At 54.3% G+C, this 20,078-nt stretch overlaps 4 protein-coding genes and 1 non-coding gene across 5 annotated transcripts; 4 read left to right on the top strand and 1 right to left on the bottom strand.

Moving 5' to 3' along the window:
* Nucleotides 1-1,135: 1,135 nt before the first annotated feature.
* NCLIV_032430 (conserved hypothetical protein) lies at nucleotides 1,136-5,408 on the top strand (the record flags this gene model as incomplete). The annotated part of the gene is made up of 8 exons (XM_003883439.1): nucleotides 1,136-1,288; nucleotides 1,833-2,009; nucleotides 2,453-2,678; nucleotides 3,190-3,374; nucleotides 3,537-3,623; nucleotides 3,941-4,141; nucleotides 4,487-4,648; nucleotides 5,175-5,408. 8 exons carry the CDS (start codon nucleotides 1,136-1,138, stop codon nucleotides 5,406-5,408), a joined length of 1,425 nt encoding a protein of 474 aa, XP_003883488.1.
* Nucleotides 5,409-7,260: 1,852 nt separating this feature from the next.
* Nucleotides 7,261-13,864, bottom strand: NCLIV_032440 (hypothetical protein; the record flags this gene model as incomplete). Its single annotated transcript, XM_003883440.1, has 16 exons — nucleotides 7,261-7,449; nucleotides 7,706-7,896; nucleotides 8,081-8,176; nucleotides 8,592-8,707; nucleotides 8,899-8,966; nucleotides 9,293-9,385; nucleotides 9,541-9,678; nucleotides 10,317-10,479; nucleotides 10,864-10,973; nucleotides 11,131-11,263; nucleotides 11,542-11,606; nucleotides 11,905-12,092; nucleotides 12,402-12,642; nucleotides 13,035-13,195; nucleotides 13,427-13,605; nucleotides 13,854-13,864. The coding sequence occupies 16 exons, from the start codon at nucleotides 13,862-13,864 to the stop codon at nucleotides 7,261-7,263; spliced, it is 2,142 nt and encodes a 713-aa protein (XP_003883489.1).
* Nucleotides 13,865-15,470: 1,606 nt separating this feature from the next.
* NCLIV_t100004 lies at nucleotides 15,471-15,544 on the top strand. The gene has a single exon. It is a non-coding gene; the product is annotated as a tRNA-Asn (tRNA).
* Nucleotides 15,545-16,192: 648 nt separating this feature from the next.
* On the top strand, nucleotides 16,193-16,822 carry NCLIV_032450 (conserved hypothetical protein; the record flags this gene model as incomplete). The annotated part of the gene is made up of 1 exon (XM_003883441.1): nucleotides 16,193-16,822. The coding sequence occupies one exon, from the start codon at nucleotides 16,193-16,195 to the stop codon at nucleotides 16,820-16,822; it is 630 nt and encodes a 209-aa protein (XP_003883490.1).
* Nucleotides 16,823-17,754: 932 nt separating this feature from the next.
* NCLIV_032460 (putative paramyosin) lies at nucleotides 17,755-19,798 on the top strand (the record flags this gene model as incomplete). The annotated part of the gene is made up of 14 exons (XM_003883442.1): nucleotides 17,755-17,853; nucleotides 17,910-18,014; nucleotides 18,071-18,152; nucleotides 18,205-18,277; nucleotides 18,331-18,451; nucleotides 18,508-18,555; nucleotides 18,636-18,707; nucleotides 18,758-18,844; nucleotides 18,902-19,067; nucleotides 19,124-19,163; nucleotides 19,229-19,258; nucleotides 19,317-19,350; nucleotides 19,401-19,505; nucleotides 19,661-19,798. The coding sequence occupies 14 exons, from the start codon at nucleotides 17,755-17,757 to the stop codon at nucleotides 19,796-19,798; spliced, it is 1,200 nt and encodes a 399-aa protein (XP_003883491.1).
* Between the last annotated feature and the right edge of the window lie 280 nt (nucleotides 19,799-20,078).

The following is a 20,078-nucleotide window of genomic DNA, read 5'->3' on the forward strand; positions in this document are numbered from 1 at the left end:
TGCACCCCCACTACTCGATCTCTTTCCCGAGTTTTCTTTTCTCGCGTGCACCCCAGTGACGGGAAGGCCCACGCCGCAAAGCACGACGAAATTACCAAAACGGCAAAAAGTCTTCCTTTCGCTCTCTGCATGAGCCAGCCTCGCGGCACGCGCTTCGTTGCAGGAGTTTTTTGTGAAGTTTTCCCTCCAAGACCTGTCTCTCGCTTTTTGTAAAATCTCTTCCCTTTGCGATTCTACCTCTCGCTCCCTTTCCCTCGTATTTTATACGCGCTTCTGCGTAGATGCCATACCCAAAAAGCGAACGCTGGCACTACAGCCCTGCAGGTAGGTTCACCCTTTTTTTATCTAGGGAAACCGTAAAAAACCTTGTTCCTGAAAGCGCAGTTGTGTGTGCATTTAGAGCAACTCGCGGAAGCCGTTCCGTCGGTCGCTTTCTCCGGTGGACACGCTTTCAAAGCGGTCACGTTGTTTTGACGTCAGAGAACGGGACGTGGGGAGAGGGCTGCGCATGTGGGTTTGTGCTACGCCGTGCACAATTCCCTTTTTGACGATTTAGAGATGCTTCTCCCGCTCTGCTGGATACGTGGCCACGCGTGTGAGTTTTCCTGAGCGTTGCGCAACGGTTGAGGCTTTCGTGAAAGGGACACAGAAAACTGTAAAACTGTTGCACTTGCACACAGCACAAACCTGCGGCCGACTGCGCCATGTTGTCTCTCTGCATCCTACTTCGCGGCGAAAACGATCGGAGACCCGCCTTCCTGGACAACCGCGCACATTACGAAAACCAGGCTGCGTCCGCCAAGTGCGTCGTGTGGTTATGCATCAACTAGGGATCGCCACACGCGTATGTGCGTCCGGTCTTAGGATTCCTTTGTTGCAACGAAGCTGCTGCGACCAGCGGTGTCACCGCTGCTCCCTGAGACCTTCCCGTTGCGTTGTTCGTCCCTGCAGGTGTTTTTCGGAGAGCTAAAATGCTGTAGCGGAACTCGTGCGGCGCGCCAGGCCTCTGCAACACCAGTTTCCCCCTGAGAAAGGAGACGCACATTTGCCCCTCGCTGCATCTTCAGGATAGTTCTTTCGATCGCCGCGGCGCTCTTTGTTTTCTCTTCGCAAAAAGACTGACTGTCTTGCCAAAATGGCGAACGCCGCAACGGAAAAGGCCAGCTCGGCAGCTGGTGGAAAAGAGCCAAAGGAAAAGCTTGCTCCCGTGCCCAAGCCGAATGACAAGGAATTCAAGGACCGCATCGACGCGGAGACAAAAGCGATCGACGAGCTGAAGACACAAATCGTAAGTCTCCCCCCGCCTTTCTCTTCCAGCGCTCCGAGGTCCAGATTTCTCCTTTCGCACACCAAACAACCCCCCCCCCCCCCACGGGGTGGCGGTTAGCGGCGGCGAAGGGTGCGTTCTGCGTGTAGGGGACTGGAGTTGCCTCAATTCTTTTACATATACTTTTAGGAGAGTGGAAAAACTCCTTTCTATCTGCTTTGTGTTTCTTCGCCTGTTGACGTTCTCTACTCTCGGGGGATAACTCCGTGCTGCCACGCTCTTCTCTCGTGTTGAAGAGCCTTGCCTGTCTCTCTGCGTGGCGCGTTCGAAACGGAGGGCGAGATCGACGATCGTGTCGCACGGCCCTATGTTGTTTTCCCTTTCATGGGAAGTTCAAATAAACGCCCTGTGAAGGGTCGTTTTTTTAGCAATCGCTTCAGTGAATAAACCCATTTTCCCGTACCCTACGTATCCTGGACGGGCTAAAAAGACGCGAGCGTCTCCAGTGTCGATATCTGCCAAACGTTAGCTTCCGTTCCCCCCGAGCACTGTCCTGTGCGTGCAGAACGAACTGCAGCAGCGGATCACTTCAGTGATCGGCGGCCGAGATGAGTACAACCGAAAGAAGCAGGAGATGCGTGCGAGGCTCGATGAGCTCCAGGCCCAAATGGACAAGTACGAGGCGGAGAGAAAGAAGCTGATCGAAGCGATCGATTCCCGACAAAAGGAAGGCTGGGAAATGGTCAGTTCCGACGACAAACTGTGACCCGCTGTCAACGTTTAACACCAAACTGTAGCGTTTCTGGCCGATGGGGTTCCCCGGCGGTTCCTGGTGGCTTCGCGTGTCCGTATATACTCGAAACCTGCAGCTGTTCCTGGAGTCATGTGTACACTCCGTGCCCCGCTCCCGGTCGTCTTGACATTAGTTGCGCTTTGAAAAATTTGCCGCACGCGTTGCACGTGTGGCCACGGCCTCTGCAGTTTTTCATGCACGTGCATATGTGTGTATTTCTGAATCACTGTAAGCTGTGCGTGCATGCGCCTGGATACGCCGGCACGTGCATGCATTGCGTACCTCGACCGAGAGAGTAGAGTTGCGCGTGAACGTAGATCTGTCCTCGAAGTGAGCCGCCGCGTTGCGGGTCGGCCATCGGCTGCGTCTCCTGTGTCGCTCTCTGCTGGCAGAAGCAAAACGTTCAAGACATGAAGCGCAAACTCGGCTTTTCGACGACAGAGGAAATCGATCGGCGCATTGCAGCTCTGGAGCACTCGATGATGACCAGCACGTTGACGCTGAAGGAAGAGAAGAAGCTCCTGGACCAAATCAAGCAGCTGAAGCACAACAAACCCCTTGTGGGCAAGTTTGCGGGACTCGAAGCCGGCGCCAGCTCTTTCGAGGAAACTTCAGTCTGTACGCATGCACACACAGCCAAGCTGCGTCGCGCCGTAAAGTGTTACCGTGCATATGCAGGAGAGCGAAGGATGTACACACACACACGCACACACGCACACGCACCTCGACTCAAATAGACCTCCGTGTACATGAATACACATGTATAGACAGGTGTCTGCTGTCTGTGCGGTGCTTGCAAAGATTTGTAAAACCGTTTTAGGCGGCATCTTCGCGGGCAGCCGGTTTAGATCATGAATGTTTCTGTCCAGGAGGGGTCGCGTGTCCTTTTCATGAGCATGTTAAGTGCACCGAGGATCCCAGCGCTTCCTGAAAATCCCTTCGTGTGTTCCGGGAAGCAATGCATTTGTATCCGCTGACCTCCCTTTCGTCATGTAGAGGAATGCTGTGCGTACAGGTGAAGGCTTTCCTGTGGGTATGTGCTTGATCTTCAGCGTCCGTGCACAGAGAATGAGAGCCTGCGGGGTGTTCACTCTCTGGAGGCTCCAGTGTCCGTCTCTCTCTGTCGCAGATCCTCTCCGGGCGATGCTGGACGAGGCGCGCACGAAGCTGCTGGAGCTGCGGGCGCTGAAGCGCGAAGAGCAGGAGAAGTACTTTGCTCTCGTGAAACAGCGACAGGAGGCGACGGCGCCGGGACGCGAGCTCATTGAAGAGCGAGACAGACTGTCGAAGCAAATGAGTGAACACATGATGAAGGTGAGCGCCGAAAGCAGACACGGAGACCGTGCGCAGCGGCCTCTCAGGGGTTGTACTCGGAAGAACGGGGCTGGAGATGGGACGAGGCTGACCTGTCAGACGCGGGGGACCGCGGCGCCTGACGCGCGCGCTCTGGATCTGCGTGTGTCGGTTCCCCTTCAGCGACGCGAGATCCAGGACGAATACAAAAAGGAGAACTGGAAGTACCAGGCCTTCCTTGCGCAACAGCGCCAGGAAAGAAACGAGAAGGTGAGAGACTTTCTTCGATGCAGCGCGATCGTCTGCGTGTGTGGGGGCGGGAGGAACAGAAACTCGGCGCTCTTTTCTCTGTGCGTGTCTGCGTCGGGAACTGGTAGCGTTTCGCTTTTTCGCTTCGCCTCGCGCGTTCAGTCGAGGCTGTGAACCCCGTCAGCGGAAGGCGTGTTGCGCATCGCAGAAAAGAAGGCGCCCCTTGCGAATGTCCGCTGCCACACGCGCGCCTCGCCTTCCGGGGTCTCCGCGTCTGCGGTCGTCTTGTCCGCGTGCGCACCTCGACTTTCGCAGTTCGTTTTTGCGCGTGATCGCAGATGAGGGAAGAGCGCGCGCGCCGCCAGGTCGAGCAGGAGCGGGCGAACTTGGAGAGGCAGTTGGAGATGGTGGACGAGGAACCCGTCGATGGCGAGTTGGTCCTTCTGACGCAGACTATCGCCTACGTCCAGAAAATCATAGACGAACACCAGACACAAGATGGAAGCCCCATCCACGAAGAGAAAAAGACTCCCGAAGCAGTGAGGCCTCTAAACGCCTGGAGCTTTCCTGCAGATGGGCAGATTCTGTCTCATGCGTACAACGCGTAAAAATGCAGGGGTGGACAACGGATGCGGCGCACCACACAGTATTTAGGGGGGGAAAACCGAGGGAAAATGGAAGACCGGGAGAACTGCCTTTCCTCTCGTTAAAATCCCAGGTGTGCGGCACACGCATGCAAACCGACACTCGCCTGCATGTGTGTATATGGTTTGCCGGGGCAACTGCGGAGTTTGCAGCTGCTGACCGTCCGGGCTGTATCTCAGACTTTGGTTCTTTGGAGGGTGCACGGGACGCGCGACGGAGACTTGTGCGTGTTTTTTTAGCCGAAGGGAGACGGCGTGGCGCTTCTGCCCAAGAACCAGCGAGAAGAGGAGTACTTTTTCGCTCCGAAGAGCGCGAAGAAGAAGAACGAGAGCTCGAAGAAGTCCAAGCCGAAGAGCATCAAGCACGACCTGGGGACGCTCCTCTACTTTGAACAGTGCGGGGTGCGTTTTTGACCTTCCCGCAGTCGATTCCAAAACCGCTCATTCAAAAGAAAGGGCTCTGCATTTGAATCCGTGAAGAGAGGGAGACACCCGCCTTTTTGCCTCTGTGTGTAGCGCAGCGTACTCTGCTTGCCTCCATGAGCTTTTGCGCAGAGATGTGCGTAGAGAGCCCAGGATGTCTTGCCTGGCCGAGGAAGAATATCTGTGTGTGGGGGAGATGAGCGAATGCTGTGGGGAATCGCTTCAATCGCGCAGGCTGCCAGACTTCTTTTCAAGAGGGGAGAGACAGCTCTCGAGAAGTTCGGAACTGTGTCTCCAGTTTTGCGTCGCACAACGAACCTGTGGCGTCACAACATATATATGTACACCTCTACATACGACATTTCCGTGTTGTCTACGTGCGTGACCACGTACATCACATATCTATACGTCTCTCACGTCTGTATTTCTTGACTGCGCCGCATTTGTGTTTGGTGAACGATTCGGGTTCCCTGTGACGTGTTTTCTGCCGGCGGCTCTGGTGTAGGTCGCAGCGCCTGTGTGCGAGGCGGATTTGGAGCCGTGCATGAAGGTTCTGGAGGAGAAGCTGGCGGCGGCAAAGGAGCTTCAGGCGACGAAGGCAGCGCGCGTGGAGGCGCGGAGACAAGAGTTGCAGAAGGAGTTGGACGCGATCGATGCACGCATCGCAGGACGCACTGAGAAGAGAGAGGCAGGCAGCGAGGGCGAGGACGGCGCAGCGGAAGCCGAGGAAGAAGAGTAGAGCCGAGAGCGACACGAGGAGCGACGGGACAGGAGCAAAGAGCGCGCAGAGGGTTTGAAAACCAGCGAGGACGGGGGAGCAGTGGACGCGGGGCGCTCGCGGAAGGAGAGAAGCGAGTGAGCGAGGCAGACCAGAGAGGAGGCAGAGCCGCATAGGTGCGAGGGGTGTGCTCTTGCTGGCAAGCGTGCAGGCGAGACGCGTTTTTTTATGGTTTACAGCCGCTAGAGAGCGGAGAGGGAGCAAAGGGCTGGTGGCGGGCTTTCCCCCAAGAGGGGGGAGACACACAGACGCGTATAGACGCAGGGAGGCACGGTCTTCTTTCCTGCCTTTCTCCTGCCGGTGTCTTGTTCGCTCGGCGCGAGAAGACAGTTGGAGCCGACGCGCCGACGACACACAAGGAAGCGGCGCCCGACGAAGCGAGAGAAGAAGCTCGGCCGTGGGCAACTCCAATGTGGAGAGGGTGTCTCGGCGTCTCCTTTTTTGACAGCCATGCGTGCGTGGTGCGTACATCTCGCCTCTCACCTGTTTGTACTGGTTTCTGCGAACTCGTTGAATCGTTTTCTGTCTGAGCAAAGACGTGTGCAGCCGCTGGGGAAGGCCGCGCGGCGCCCTTCCCCAGCTGTACAGACCCGCCCCGCAAAAGCGAAGAAGACTCCGGCCTTACTAGGCGCCAACACAGGCGTGCGCGACCGTGTGTTTGGATGCAGTGCCCCGCAGGGAGACACAGTCGACGCCGTCAGTTCTCAGGGAGAACCTCGGCCGGTGCTCTGCATGCCCCTTATCCCTGCGGGATGCTCGGCACAACTCACTTTCAACCTAGAACTGAACTCCAGTAGCTGTGGCACGTGGCGCACCGTGTCGTCTCTTCACACATGGTCGCTGGTTATTCGGCGCGAGTGTATACCGTAAGCGCTCATAAAAGAGCGTCGAAGATAATCGGAAAACTCTGCAGACGCGTGTTCGGAAACCTCCCCGCGAGGAAAAAGACGCGGGCATTATCCATCGAATGCGTTCTAAGCGTAGGCTGTGTGGGTTCCTGTTACGAAATGGATCGGGAGACAGCTACTCAGAGGCTAGGAAGATTCGAACAACAGAACGGCGAGTGAAACTCTCGCCTCGATCGAGTGCGCGTTTTCCTGGGGGACTCGAGAGAGGCTCTGGAGACTCGGCGGGACACGCACGCACCCCCCACAACGGGGCCCGGAGTCCACCCTCCGAGGGGTACCACGGGGAGGCAACGGCCCTGCCCCGCGGTCCGTCTCTGGAGACGCGAGCCGACTAAAGAAACGGGCGCGCATGCAGTTTAGTCGTACACGAAGGCCGCACACCCCAGGGAGAGGGACACAGCCCGCAGCGACTCCACAGCGAAAGTAGCCACGGGAGCTCTGGGCGTTGGAGCGAGAGGTCAGACGCGGACAGAGATAAAAAACGCGTGAGGCGTCATCGCCTTGCTTGTCGGCAGTCCAAAAGGCACGCGAGAGAAGGGAAGTCAACCAGCTGGAGATGCACAGAAACCGCAGACAGAGTCTCGGCCTCAAATCTCCCCTCTCAGCCACGGCGAGAGGACAGGTCGGTGAGAGGCCGAGCGCCAAGGACCAGGCGGAAGTCCAGGAAACACAATCGAAGACACGGCCGAAGCAGACGACCCTGCCTTTCCAGAGATGACGGACGCGAGAAAAGAGTGGGGATGTTGAGGCGGCCAGACGTGAGGAGCCGGGACCACACGAAGCGTTTCCCGTCGCGAACGCGCGTCCCCAAACCTGCTGGCTCTCGCCGGACCGTCCCGCGCGCCCCCCATCTTGTTGTGTGTCGCCTGCGGCTCCTTTCTCTCCCGGTCCTTCGTTTCTCCACGTTACTCTTCTTCGCTGGACGTCTCGTCCGGCACGCAGACCACGAAATCCTCGTCTTCCTCGTCTGTGCCTGCGAGCTTCGTCTTCTTCCGCGACCGCTCCTCAGCAAGACCCGAAGCGCTGCCGAGGCCTGGCGGAGGCTCCGAGGCAGGCGAGGACGCCGAGGCGGGCGGTTTTCCGGCGGCAGGCGGCTGAGAGGAAGGCAGCACAAGGGGGGGAAGAAACAGAGAAGCGCTTACCACTCCGCAGCCCAAACTCGCCACGCGCCGCGGCCGCGACGAGATAGTCTGGCGCCTCGAAGCGAGAGATCACCCAGAGACGGAAGAGAACGCACGGGACAAGCGCGCACGCAACGGGGAACGAGGGATCTCGAGAAGATGGCAGCTAGACTTTGCGGCGAAGAAGCGAGGGCGGGAGAAGCGAGAAAAAGCGAGGGCGAGTCCTCACCTGCGGTTTTTCTTCGTTTTTGAACTCGATTCGACACGACATGACGAAACTAATCGGCTGCTCCACAGAGACAGTCTCCTCGTCTTCGTTTGTCCCAGAGCCGTGAGCGTCGACACAGGCGAATGCCGCCTGCCGCAGGCACGGATCGGGAAGCGACGCGAGGTCGCTGTGGTGCGCCCACGTCAGCAGATCTGCGGTCGCACGAGGCAGAACCAGGAAAAATGGAGACAGCAGGGAAGGACAGGCGAAAAGGTGCAGGATTTTTAGCGTGCGGATGAAAAGTGGAGAGACGAGAGACGCACGAAGAGGAGCCGACAGCGAAATCGAGACGCATTGTTTCCGGTTGCGAAGGCGTTTTCGCGTTCCTGCTCGTACCGTCCTCGTCGAAATCCTCCTCAAGCTGGGGGACGAAGTTTCGGATTTCGTGTTCCGTCTCTGTGCTTGCCTCTCGTCTCCCGTTTTCGCCTTCGTCTGCCGACACGCCGAGAAGAAAAGAACGCAGAAGAAGCGAGGGAAGTGGGGGAAATATGGGAGGAGCGCCAAGGAGCAGGAGACGGAGAGAGCCGAGAGACAGAGGAAGACGGAAAAGGGCGGTGCGAGGGAAGCAGAGCGGAGACAGGCGACAGCGCGCAGACGCACACGGCGAGACAAAGAGAGATGCGTACATCACCGGTGAGGGGGAGAGACAGACGCAAGTCGAAAGAGAGACACAAGCCGAGAGAGAAACACAAGCCGAGAGAGGAACACAAGCCGAGAGAGAAACACAAGTCGAGAGAGAAACACAAGCCGAGAGAGAAACACAAGTCGAGAGAGAAACACAAGCCGAGAGAGAAACACAAGTCGAGAGAGAGTGGGTCACGCGCGAGCTCTCCTCTGGCGTCCTTACTTTCAACATCTCGCCGAGACGCGAAGCCGCACCTCTCACAGTCGAGCATGTCGTGGGTGTCCGACACGGTGTCTTCTCTCAGGCGAAACAGATCTTTAACCAGCTCGGTCGACAAGCTGAAAGAGGGAAAAAGAAGCGGAGACGAACGAGAGAGGGGACGAGGATTGCGGAGAGACGCGTACACTTGAAACGCGAGACCGAGCGAGGATACGAGAAGAGGCAGGCGGGGCAGAAACGAGAAGATGAAGTCGAAGCGCCAGAAAAAAGAGAGAAGAGAGCGGCGGTTCGGTTCCAGCTTTTTGCTGACCTGTCTTTGATCTGGTTTTCTCCGTCGCTGACGAGCATCGCACTGAGGCCGTCCTTGCAGATCTGACGCTGAATCGACAGCACGCCGACACCTGATCTCGCTCCGTTAACGCTCTTCAAATCTCGCTTCGACCTTTTGGCCCTCCCAGGGGCAGCGGGAGTTTTTTCGGCGCATGCATCGATAAACGGACAGGTGCTGGGACCATCTAAACACATAGGCCTGCGAAGGGACCGTGCGTGCACGTATAGAGATGCCTGTATGTGTAGACAGATGCACAGACATGTGTTTGGAGCCGCAGTGCGGAAGACAAGGAAGACAACGCAGTGAAGGACGAGGGACTGGAGTCCCGAAAAGGCAGATAGCACGTCTCTCCTCCCGCGTTGTTCCCGCGAACCTGGTAGATTTTCTCTTCAATCGTTCCAGTGCTGAAGAAGCGGTAGATGTAGCAGGGTTTCTTCTGGCCGTCCCGCCACACGCGCGCAAGCGCCTGAAAGGGAGCGACAGAGAAAAAACCGAGACGCGACGGAGAAGCCTCCAGGCGCGGAAGGCGAGAGGCGGCGAACCCAGAGGAAAGAGAAGGAAGAAAAGAGACGGAAGAGAAACGCGCACAATGTAGAAACTCTCAAATAGAAATGAGCGGACCTGCTTATCGTTCGCGGGGTTCCAATCGGGGTCGAAGAGCACGAGGCGGTTGGCGCCGATCAGATTCACGCCGCATCCTCCGGCTTTGCTTGATAAGAGAAAAACAAAGCTCTGAGGATTCATCGGGTCATTGAATTTCTGGGAGAAGAGACAGCAAACACGCCCCAAAAAAGTACAGAGACGTACACCCGTGTTGCGCTGCCCACGCACGGAATATACCCATACGGATTCCTTTTATATATATGCATATATATATATATATGGATATATATATATATATATATGTGGATATAGATATAGATGCATATATAAATGTATGCATACTTGCATGAGTATGCGTGTCAGCTTACACAGGTATGCGCGCACGCAACCACGCCTGTCTACATTGGAAGAGGAAGAGATTCGGCGTAAAGGTAGCGGGCTCCTCAAGTTCAGTGAAGACTGGAGAAGGCAGCGAACGGGGAAAGACGTCAAAAGACGGGATACGAAAACACACACACATACACTGATCGGTCGCGATGGCCCTCGACCTGGCCCCTGCCTAATGTAAACTCCTGCGTACACATGCCGACGCATGCAGACATATAAACATATATATATATATATATACATACATACATACATACATACATACATACATACATATGTATATATGTATATATATATATATATATATATGTAGGTAGGTAGGTACAGGTGTGAGAAGCCTATTTGAGCACGAAGGCGTTGGAGTTTGCGCAGATATTTGCGTGGCGAGAATCTCTTTGTTTCCTGACCGTGATCATCGCGTGCCGCTTCTTGATCGACGTTTGCCCATCGAGGCGCATGACCGGGTAGCCACAGTCCCGGCACATGCGATCAAACAGATCCAGTGTCTGCGTATAATTGCTGATGAGGACAATTTTGTCATTCGTGGTGGTTCTGATGACATCGAGTAGCCTGGAGAAAAGACCCGCGAGAGCGAAGGCAGGCGCGAAGCGACTCAGTCGGAGAGCGAAAGATAGAGCCTTTTCTCGCGCCTTGCGACCTCACACGCCGTCGCAAGCACCCACAGACCCAGAGCGACAGACACGGAGCGGCTCTTGGCAGAGCACAGGCGCGAGAACGGGAACGCCGCGACGCAACGCAGAGACCCACAGAAGCAATAGAGGCAGCAGAGGAAGGAGAGGGAGAAGGCGAGCGAGAAGTAGAGGGGGGAGAAGAGCGAGAAGGAGAGGGAGAAGAAGAGCGAGAAGGCGAGGGAGAAGAAGAGAAGCAAAGAGGGGCAGAGGAAGGACGAGGGTGTGGGGCAAGGGGCGAGGGAAAGGGGAGAGAGTGGCTGACCTGGCGAGAAGCAGCAGTTTGCCGGAAATTTCGGGGCGGACCAGACGCGAGCGCGCCTTCTGGCCCTCGAGGTCCAGTTCGCTGAAGTACTTTTCGCACTTCTCGAATCCCTGGAGAAAGAAAGCCAAGACGAAAACAGGGGACCTCGCGCGGTCGAGGGAACAGCGATCCCTGAAGCTCCTCGTGCTGCATCGGCAACCTGGCATGTGTGTCGCCTGTCGTTTGCGCGTTCCATGCTCTCCGATGTCGGCCGCCGTTTCGGTTTACCTGGAGCATTTGCGCTTGCGATTTCACCAGAGACGGGTGATTGCACAGCTTCATGAGCCCCTGGATGCTGGAGAGGACCCGACCGGTGAACCCGCTCTTGCCTTCCGCCTCCGCCGCGAAGATCTTCCGGCAGCTGGACAGAAAGACCCGGAGGAAACGCGAGACGGAAAATAGAGCCGACGGCCAGAAGCAGAGGCACGCGGAAAGACGCGAACCCAGAGAGAACGGAGACAGGCCCCGACAGCCATCGAAAGGTTTTCCCCTGTGCCGATGCTGCGTCGGCGAAGAAACAGGAGACAGGTACTTTTCAGGCAGCGTCGAGGGGGGAGAGAAACCAGAAGAGGAGCGCTTTCGGCAGCCTCGAGAAAGCGGGAGAGACACAACAGCGACGAGGGTGTTAGTGGGGTGTACCTCTTGGAGCTGAGGAAGGAACGGTAGAACTCTTTCTGAAGAGGCGTCAGGCGACAGAAAACATTCTGAAGGCACCGCCACACAAACGACCAAGCCCAGACTCGAAGTGAACCATCTGTACAATTCGAGAGAAATCCACGAACCTACGGATATCAACCGATACGCAGACATGTTATAGATATAGGCATGCATGTGAAAACGAGAACTTTTATATGCACTTATGTGTAACTGCATGCACGTATGTGCAGGTTGGTAGACGAGCACCAGTGGTTGAGTGTTTCGTTTCCCACTCGCGTGCGTCGTTTTTCCGTGTGAACTCAAAGGGAGCTAAACGCGGCTTTCGTTGGAACTGCAAAAGCGCACCAGAACAACTTTCGGGGGGAGAACTTTGGCGAGGAGCGAATTCGTTCGGCGAAGAATGAACATGTTGGTGAGCGACGAGAGCTCTGTGAGCCGTGCCGCCGCCAGCTGCTGCTGGTCTTCCGTTGCGTCAGGTTCGCGGCCGATCAGGATGGGGTTGGCGTATCTCTTGCGGAACGTGTGTGCATCGCCTGGAGATGCCACAGGAAGACACGCGCGAGAAAAAAGGCGCGCTCAAGAAGTGGAACTTTTTCCTCTCCGGAACACAACGTGGGCGCCAGCAGGCGAGAGAAACCGAAACGCGCGAAGGAAGGGAAAAGACAGGAAGCGCCGGAGAGACTAAGGGAAGAGAAGGCGGTCGCAGAAGGCCAAAGCGCCTCGGGGCCTCCGGCGCCTCCAGGAGGAAGGCGCCGACTGCCCATCTCCGTGAATGCTGTCTCCCAGGACGCAGTGTAACGCCTCTCTTGGTTCCGCAGTTGATGGCTGCACAAGCAACTCACCGACGACATTCGGATTACAGAGGGAAACGAGAGCAAAGAACTCGTCGAGGTCATTCTGAATGGGCGTGCCGCTGAGGAGTAGCCGCTTCTTGGCAGGCAGCTCAATGATCGCCAACGACGTCTTCGTTTTGTCGTTCTTCAGACGATGCGCCTCGTCGCAGACAACCATGTCAATCGGAACGCCTTCGAGCCGGTGGACGTGCACCCGGAAGGTCTCGTAGCTCGCAATTAGAATCCGAGACTGAAGAAAGCGGACATATCGCGCGCGGCGAGGGAACAGAGCAGAGGGAGACAAGAGAAGAGCGGAGCAAACCTGAGTGGAACGCAGGAGAGTGACTGGCGAAAAAACGGAGGAGACCGGGAGCAACACAGAAAGAGATGCGAAGGGCGCAAGACACCGGAGGCAAAGAACAGAGCAAGGAGCGAGACGCATTAGGCAGAGGAAAAGATGGAGAAAGGGAAGGCCGCAGAAACGCGGACGAAAAGAGAGAGGCGAGCGGGCCGTAGACTCCCAAACAGACGAGTCTCCCGGCACCGTTGCCTCGCGTTGTTTCTTCGCCGTCCGCCTCAGCGAAATGCATCAACGCTTCGTTTCTCGCGTTTGGTTCTGCTCCTGCGCTAGACGTGCCTCACCTGCCGATCATACTTGAAGCCCTCGAACTTGGAGACGACCTTGTCCTTACAGTTGTCAGCCACAGGTGTGCATCCACAACGGCCTTGCAGCCACTTTTGGATCTCCGCCGCCCAGTTGTTCACGAGAGAGGCGGGGCACACGACGACTGCTCGGCGGACCGCTGAGGGACAAAGACGGGGAAAAGAAGTGAAGAGTGATAAAGAGATGCAGCACACGAAACGGGCCATAGCCAGCAAACAACAGACGGAACTCCTCCAGAATTCCCCCTGTGCTCCCGTTCACCAGCCAGAGACAAACGGGTACGGTTCGCTCGGGGCGGTCTGTGCTTTTCCCCTTCTTCCTGACACATTCTGCAGCCGGTTTCGCCCTTCTGTTTCGTTCCTCTGTTTACCAGGTTGCGTGCCCTCGATGTTTTGCTCGAGAAGCGTCCAGAGAATTGTAATGCTCTGAAGGGTTTTGCCCAGTCCCATGTCGTCTGCCAGGATGCATCCTTCTCCTTGAAAGTCCTTCAGACCCATCAGACAGTCGAACATAAACTTCACGCCTTGTCGTTGATGTTCGCGCAGCCACCTGAAGAAGCAAAGGCACGAGATGAACAAACGCGTGGGCTGCGTCGCAGCCGTCCGTCCATCGAAAACGCAGACGCATATCTTTGAAGCGACAGAGATTTGCATCCATATGCATATATATACATATATATGGATATATATATACATATATATATATATATATATAGATACGTTAACATGTAGCAATCATTGAAGATATATGCGTATCGATGGATATGGGTTGGTAAAGGCAAAGCGCAATGTACGCACCGCGTGAGCATGGGATCGACTTCAACCTTCTTTTCATGAGGTCGGTCAGGTGGAGGGGTGTACAGAACGAGGGGATTTGCCTCAGGGAGTGCTTGAGATGTTGGGGCTGGGGGAGGGCTCTTGAACTGCTTAGCGGCCACTGCAAAGGCAGATGACCTTTTCAGCCTTACGCCCAGCGTTTTCCGAAGGGACTCTTCGCTGACGCCTAAACGCAGTCCATCCAGGTAGGACGAGCAAGAATGTTCAGGTGGGAGCAACAACAGAGAGAAAATTTGTCCCGGGGAAGCCTAGCAAATGAAGAGCAGCGGAAGAAAGGATTTATGGATGGGAACAAGGGAGTCAGAGGCTACAGTAAATGGCATGTACCACTTGCGGCGACAACCAGAAAGAAGTGAAAAAAGAAATGTCGGATGCGTGTGTGGTTAAGGGAAAGTGACATCTGGACCCCCGCACGCTAGGGGGGATGCCTTCATCCAAGAGCAACAGATCATGCTAATTGCTTATTCAGCAAAGACTTTCCAGCAAATTTCCCTGGTCCTGTAGGGTCGGCGAAAGCTTTCGCCGGGAGAAAACACCTCTGGTCGAGAATTGAACGCCATGCTCGATGTACCTGGTTGATGCCCTTTGAGGGGGCTTTTGAAAGGACGAAAGAGTATCGATGGGCCTTTCTCCACAGATAGGAGAGGCATAATCGGCGCCCTGACAAGGCAAACGCAGCTGGTCCTGGCGCCAAAAAGGCCAGACGCAGGCACGGCGTCGCTTCGGCTTTCTCCATCCTGAAGAGAGTCGTCACAACGGCGCTTGTTGGGAGACGAAGAACCTAGCCCAGTTGCAGACCTGCAAGTACACGGTACATGAAGGAGGCTGAACAGGGGCGATACTGAAAAAGCTCAGCTCAAGCTCCCCCCAGTGGTTGATTGTCGTGTATGGCTAACGTGAAAGGACGGAACGTGCTATTACAGTCGCGGCAAGGAGACGCATCAGGACGGCCGAACGCTCCAATGCGCCAGAAACTCGGTAATCGGGGAGGCGTCGGTGCCTATGTGCATGAGGAGATACTCAGCTAGTTTCTTGCCAGCCCCTTCCTCCATGACAGTTCGCTTACTGGGCTATGCTCAAAGGGACTCTCCGCATAGCGTGTATACTTGCGGCAGGACACCATTGGGTTTGGCCGTCTCCGGCACAGGCGACAATGTAGTCGAAGGCGTCAACAATAGCCAAACTCGTGCCACCGCGGCATTTTGGGCGCTACGGAAAGAGCAGCAGGCTGAAATATAAAGCAATTCAGAGGAAGGTAGGTCCGCGAAGAACACGAACGAAGCGGTGGGCTCGCGTTTCACACCGGGGAAAAAAGACGGGGAAAATGGGAGGGGCATCAAAACTAGTGGCGGATATGGAGAACTGAAGAGACACAAATCCACTCATTCAGGTCCCAACAACTTCAAACACATACGCGAACATAGAGATGGATCAAGATTAGAAGCGACACCCATTTCATGACACTTTCGTTTTACCCTGTGTGCCCTCACAAGACAAACCCCCCCCCTCCACGGAAAACCGCACACCGTCATTCTGCATGCGAAATGGAGGGGAAGAACCAAGCGCGTACTCTTCACAGGTTCCGTAGCTCAGCCGGTTAGAGCGTGTGGCTGTTAACCACAAGGTCGCTGGTTCGATCCCAGCCGGTACCGCGTTGTTTTACACGGCCGTGTTTTTTCTCCTCATGTTTTCTCCGTTCCACTTTTTTAGCAAAGGTCCTCCCGATTTCATTTTTTTTAAATTCATAGAAAGGTCGGCTGTTTTACACCACTCCCACCATCCCGTGCACTGGATCGTGTGCAAGGAAGCAGGACCGCCATCTGTACGCCTTACAGCGCGCCCTACTCGTGCAGTTTAGAGTCGTTGTACGAGCCTGTGCCTCCTCTACCTGTTTCGGGACCAAGAGGTACGCGACTCTCGCCACACATGCGCGGGGCTGTTGTCCACAATCGGTAAAGTACTGTTCAAAAGTAACAGGGTTATTCAGTTACGGAGTTTTTGTGGGTGCTTGCCTTTTAGGCCCACTGACCTGACAGTCAGAATGTTGCTGTGCCACAAACAAATTGAAAACCCGAGGTGGCAGAAACGTCGCTCACGTCGCATGCTGTACATACACCTGAATCGCCGTTATAGAGACCTTGTTTTTTCACTGTCGGTCCAGCCTCTTCTGTTGCTCTGCACGAGAAAAACAGATTGTCATTCCATAGAACTGAGTGTCTCATTCAAGACTTCTCCGCCCATACTTGCGCACGACGTTTCCTCGTTCCCTATTGTTAGAGTGGGAACATTCGTTGTTTATCATGGACGTTATACATATGGACTCCAATGGACAGGGTAACTTGCTGCCTAGCCCATGTCCGGGGACCAAAAAGCTCAGGCTGCACACTGACAACCCCCCGGAACCACACAACGCTATGGAATCTATAGGAGCCAGTATCCATTCGTTTTCGTTGACCGTCAAGAGCCATGCCGTTGAAGGTAATCCGCACTCTGTAATTAGTACCTGCTGGTTTATCATGGCTAGTGTTTCAGCTAACCCTCTGAATGCACGTCTTCAGAAACATCTGTTAGAAATTCGAAGAGAGCTGGCTGCTGCTGAGAAGTTTGAGGCTGCTGTGGAGACAGCCTGCAAGCCTCTCCTCATATCGCTGGAAAATCTGGTCGGGAGCAGTTCAGATTCGTCTACGGGAATCATCCCAGCGGCCCTCTTGACGGAGAAAATGGTGGAAACCGCAACAGAAGTGCGCAGTCTAATAGATGTAGTGTTTAAAAAGCGGGGAAGCCTGTCGGCGAAGAAGGACTGCTTAAGAAAACAAGTGGAGGAAGCAAACACTCTGCTGACTAGGAGCCGAGGAGAAGTTAAACAAGTAAGGTTCGACTCAACCGTCGTCTTCCTTTTCCTAACTGAGCCCAACGTGACCCACAGATAAAAGAGGAAATCGATAAAGTTTCCCAGCATGCTAAAGAAAGGATTCAAGAGCAAGAACATCTGTTTCATTCTTGTACCTCCCTTGCAGAGATGGTAGGAACAACAAAGCGCCACTCCACCACCTTACACCACAAAGTCAATCACTTAGGCTCGAGAGCGGTGCCAACAATGCGAAGAGCTGGAGGCAAACTGCTGTGCTACGGAACGTGACATAAATTCACTGCAAACAAGTCTGGAAACGGCAAAACTAGACACCGAAAAAGAGAAGCAGATGAAAGCAAACCTGTTGGAAGAGCTGGTATTTCGCCATTTTCAAGTGCTCTCCGCTGTCAAACGATGCACATAGTGAAACCAGCGCCAGCAACTCAGCTCCATGCGGCAGGAAAACTGCTCAAAAAGCGAGGAGGCTTCGAGCCTCGTTCAAAAGCTCATCGAGGTTGAGGATGTACTCCAGCGGGACCGCGCATCCTTAAGCATGATCAAGTGCCAAACCGACAGTCAAGCATTTTGCCTGACGCTGCTCGATAAAAGAATAACCGATATGGAAACCGATTTTCCGTCGCTGCAACAGGTGCCGAGGTCTTGAATACATACGGGAGGTAGCGCCAATGAGACTAGAACGTTTCAGACCCTCACAGACCTGCAGACAGAGATAAATGAACTATCGAAAACACTAGAAGCTAGTGCGTCGGAACTTCCAGGACTTAGAAATGAGGTAACCATGCTTTTGCTATAACGTTCCAGACCGCCCCATAGTAACCCAGTTAATTTTGCAGATAGCTCTTTGTGAGGAGACGCTCACAAACATCCGCCTGTAAGGCTCTGGTGGCTTGATGGGTGAAGCTTAGGGAGATTCATTCGCAAAATAGAAGCACTCAGGAAAAGGAGCTAGAGACAGTTAAGCTTCACGATGAAAACGCTACGCTGGTGCGAATGCTCCGCCAACGCCACGAGCAATGCGAGAATTTATCGATGCAAGTCGAAGAGTTTATGTCTGAACTCGAGCTCCTCCAAAGCCTTAAAGCCGACAAGGTCTGCGTTGCTGGCGGCTCCCCCTGTATAGCACATCTCATTGTCTGCGAATTCAGGAGAACATGCTATCAGTGCTTCTAACGCAGGCTGGTGTGTCGCCAGCGCTTTCGGGAACAGTGGTCGACCGAGCAACAGCAACATTGACCGCGCTGGAAACGGAGGTGAATCCTGAAAGAGCGAAGTGTCTTAGAAGTGTCTAATGCTGGAGATGATTCAGATTCTCCAACAAGAGCAAGCATGTCAATTCTTACTTGATGCCGCCAAACGCGCAAGATTCCACGACGCGGCACTAAAGGAGGGTAATTGGGACTTCGAGCCAGCGTCAACGCAACGATTTATTTTCCTCTTCAGAGATCGATGTGGTGGCACAAGAAATTCAAACATCGGAAGCTGTTTTGTTGTGCACAGAAGAAGAGAGAAGAACGTAAGGACTTAGACGCTGCTTATGTAGTGTTTGGTTAACGTGTATGTGGCCAGCTGTTCGAATATGACGGCCGAGCTTCTCCAAAAGCTGCAAGCAGAAATTGGCACGAAAGAACATGCACTGGAGGAGCTGGCCAAGTTGCAACGTCTTGTCGAGCAAACGAAAACGAAGAAGGTATACAACGAACCAGAAACAGTGGGCCAGAGAGCCTCTTAACCGACTACACTCAGGAAAAGCAGGAGGCACTTTCAGTCGACGTGCATGACAGATACAACAGGGTCAAGGAAGGCAAGCCTTGAAAGTACAATTTGTGAACCTGACTGCAGCAAATGACTGGCGCTCACCAGCTCTGACGAAGGAACACACAAAGAAAATCGAAGAAATAATGGCACCAAATTCCATTGTTAGAACAGCACTGGAGCAGCGCGAGGTAAGATTCCATTTATAGATGCGATCGGAAACCTTGTCACGTGGTAGCAGGTGGCAGAGTGTGATGCGATGTTCCGAGCTGAGTCCATTCGGCTGCGCTCTGAGCTATCACAGAAGGTTGACGAAACTAGAAAAAAGGTAGAGACCGCGCTCGTCGGCGAGCAGCAAGCCTCTATGACATTGCCTGTCCTCCAGTTATCGGAAGAGAAAGATGCCCTCCGGAAAGAAGATGAACATGTTGCCCACTTACGGGCAGAGTTGGAGAGGAAGAGTCTGCTGCCTTTCGCAGACAATGATGCTGAAGAAGGTGGACCAATCACGGTGTCTCTAACGTTCTCAGACGGCAAGAAAACACTAAAAGGTAACGGTCTCGAAACGACAAGTCACGCATATCTCGAAAAGACTTTCCGCTTGTAGCGATGCTGGCCCGTGAGACTGGAGATACCAAGCATCCCAAGTAGGTTGGGCCCCATAAAGCTATTTCCCTTCAGCAAAAGCTAGGATCAGAGGTTCGGTGTGCAGGTCTGCGCTTGACGCAGCAGGGAAACGAACGTAAATAGTGATGCCTGACTTTTCGCTTGGGAGTGCCTAATCCCGCTGTTTTTTCCAGTGACGCGGAGCAGCCCCCTTTGGAGGGACTCAAGGTAAGATACATGCCCTCTACTTTCTATGTCCGACTGCTTATCTCCCTCAGTCACCACATCTATCTGCCCTGCGAGAGAAGCTATTCCATTCAGCCCGTTTGCCGGAAAGGGGTCCTCTGGACAGCCTGCTTCACCTGAAAGTGAGTTGTTGTGTCGTCGCCAAATCAGTCAGAAATGTGCAACCTAACGAGCAACAGAGAACCGCCAAAGGACTTGGAGTATCGGAAAATGCTTTCGACCGTCCATCCAGCCACGTAGGAAAGCTCTATCTTCGCGTTACTCGATAACGACACCAGTTTGGCTTCTTCAGAGCTCCTTTGCGAAGTTCTCTAGAAGCACCGGCCCGTTTTATGGCCTCGGATCGTCTTCGATCAGGAAGCACAAGACATCTGTCTTCACACAATCATTAAAGGAAGGGGCTCACGAGGTTGATATTTTCTCGCCTTAGTGCTATTTACTGCTATCGTATCAGAGCCAACTACTGTAAAACAAAACAGAGGAGCCGTACCTGTTTTCCAGAACACAGTGTGCATTGGCCGGGATGTCTGGCATGCAGGACAAGTTCACTTGAATCCTATCTCCAACGCGACACAAACCCTGCGCAAAATAGGGTTTGGAACTATTCGAAGGTCTCTACCTTCACCGAAGCAACTCTACGAAAACGTCCTAAATTTTGGTTCTCCGTTCCTTCACCGTGTGTTAACATCTGTGATCGAAACTCTAATTGT

Source organism: Neospora caninum, chromosome VIII (genome assembly GCF_000208865.1).
Source record: "Neospora caninum Liverpool complete genome, chromosome VIII".
Lineage (NCBI taxonomy): Eukaryota > Apicomplexa > Conoidasida > Eucoccidiorida > Sarcocystidae > Neospora > Neospora caninum.